Source organism: Mangifera indica, chromosome 6 (assembly GCF_011075055.1).
Source record: "Mangifera indica cultivar Alphonso chromosome 6, CATAS_Mindica_2.1, whole genome shotgun sequence".
Lineage (NCBI taxonomy): Eukaryota > Viridiplantae > Streptophyta > Magnoliopsida > Sapindales > Anacardiaceae > Mangifera > Mangifera indica.
In genome coordinates this window covers 3,364,916-3,367,513 of record NC_058142.1, presented here as the reverse complement: position 1 = coordinate 3,367,513, position 2,598 = coordinate 3,364,916, and the positions used below count along the sequence as shown (strand labels likewise).

Genomic DNA, 2,598 nt, shown 5'->3' with positions numbered 1-2,598 from the left:
ATGGGTTGTTGTGTCAGCTGTGAAGCTTCTTCGATTTCAAAAAAAGATGAGCTGGTGAAAGCGGGATCTAATGGGCCTTCAAAGTTGAAAGCTTTCAGTCACGAGAGTAGAGCGCCTCCACCGTCGGTGGAGGAAGAAACCGTAAAAGAAGTTCTCTCCGAAACGCCCAAACCCAAACCTAAACCCGACCCCAATTTCACCACCAACGTTACACAAGAAGCTCACGAAAACAACTTTCTCACTCAGAAACCAGCAGTCTTCACCAAGATCCAAGAAAATCACCAGCTTCAACTACATGAGAACAAGAACTTGGTGAAAAAGCAAGAGTTGAAGAATGTGAATGAAGAGAATATGTCTGAAGTTTGTGAAGTTTGTAGCTTGAGCTTGAGCGAGAGCATTTCGACTGCTACAAATATCACCGATGGAAGAGACGATGAAGAAGATCAACAAGTGATGAAACGACACCGAATGACGAACAGTAGATCTCCAGCGAAGTTGGCACCGCAGAGGAGCCGAGATTTCGGGGTCAAAAGAAACCGGGTTGTGACTCAATCACCCACCCGAAAATTCGACCAATCACCAGGTAAAAGAAACCCGACCGGGTCAATGAGGTTGGTCCAGAGTAGCAGAGACGAACCGGGTCGGGTTCCAAATCAATCAATCGGAAGAGGAAGAAGAGACCCGGGTGAAAGCTCCGGAAGAAGGTCCAGATCACCGGCTGCAACTAGATCTGCAGCAATGGGTCGGAGCCCATCTGGAAGAAGAACAGGCCAGTCTCCGGGTCGGGCCAAGAGTGAATCGGTTCAAAATGGTGGCCTTAATAGCAGAAAAATTGAAAGCCCTAGTAAAATGGAGCACAGGCGGCCAAGTAATAATAATAACAGCAAAAGTAATACTAATTCAAGAACAAAAGAGTCACTTGAAAATCCACTTGTCTCCTTAGAATGCTTCATTTTTCTATAAAGATAAATGAAATCAATCAAATTATAATTTATATTTAGTTGAGTGTTTTTATTTATACTTGCTGAGCAATGTTATTTGTATATATTTTTGTTATATAATTTAAATATATAAATAATTTAATATTAAATAATTCGATGATAAATTATTTTTAATTCAAAATTAATCAATAATATAATAACATTATTAAGGTATTCAAATTGTATTTTACTTGAAGAGTAATTAACTTTTTTTAAAAAATCGAGGATCACATATATATTTATTAAATAGATAAATTCATATATTTAGTTTAAAATCAAATTTTCACAATACTAAATGCATAAATTTTATACATATTTTTTACCAATAAAATTTGTGTCAAGCCCAATCTCCATCATCACCCTTCCCACCAAATTAAACATTGTTGAACTATATTTCTCCAACAACAATTCCATTTTCATCTCGTCTACCTCTTGTCCCAATAGCCCTATTATTATGCCATCATCATCTTCGACCACCACAACTTCCATTAAACCTTGCCATGATCGACTGGTGTAACTTCCACTAAACCTCACCAATTAGGTGATGTTCTTATTGCTTTTTTTAATTAAAGGGGTTAGCTTTGGTTATCTTTTTGATTCTTGAAATGGGCTTTGAATTAATTTAGAATCCGTTGTCCAAAAAGGATTGATTTAGAAAATAGGTTTTATATTGATTTCAATAAAGGGGTGAGCTTTTGGTTTCATTTAAAAAGTGAAAAAGTAGAACCTTACGTGAATATATTAAGTGGGAGGACAATTTTTTGGCTACTTGGATACGGTATGACAGAAATGTGTTGTTTTTATCTGCAAAAGGAATCGAAAGTTGCCTTTAGGTGAGTAATTTGAAGATTGAAAACAAAGGGGGGGGGGGGTCCACTCCACAGGTATGTAAGCCATTAGCTTGAAGTGACATGATTTGCAGAGGCTTTTTGGTATGAAAGAAAGTTTCACTTTCGTGGCAAATTCACCAAATATTTTAATGGGTAACCAAAAAGGGGTCATCGTTTTTGTTGCCTGTTCTGTCTTTTGTCTCCTGACCTTTGTTCGAAGCTGGCTTCCATAATCTAAAAAGTCTCTGATTTGCAAACAATTTATAGTTTATTTCATTTGGTACTTTGATATTAGATGAGCAATCGAAATTTGGAATGTAATGGAGGGAAACTGATGTTAAAGCAACCCGATGGCTTTTATTTTCTGGTAAAATTATTTTTTTGAATTAAATTAATTATTCCAAACTGGTTAAACTACAACCATTGTATTAAATAAGTCACCGATATTGAGATTAACAAAATAGACAACAATACAAATGGACCTGATATAAGGCACTATTGGCTCACTATTGTTAATTGTTAGGACCCAATTGCCTAAATATGACTAACACATGAACTCCATTGAAAAAAATGTAATACTTAATTTTCATGCACATTTATCCAGCAATTAGCTTATAGACAAATTGTCACAAGCCACTATTTAGTGAAAACGAGTGGAATACTAAAATATAGTGACTGTAGAACAAACAAGGAGAAATTTACATGCTCGCTAAAGTTGTGTCAAGCATTCTCTAAGAAAGAGAAACCAATTTGTTGAGGCCAAACCATTTTAGCTGTGTGGGCCCAAA

General features: G+C 36.1%; 1 protein-coding gene across 1 annotated transcript; it reads left to right on the top strand.

The window, feature by feature from the left end:
• On the top strand, positions 1-963 carry LOC123218899. Its single transcript, XM_044640551.1, has one exon. It carries the CDS (start codon positions 1-3, stop codon positions 961-963), a length of 963 nt encoding a protein of 320 aa, XP_044496486.1.
• The last annotated feature ends 1,635 nt before the right edge of the window (positions 964-2,598 follow it).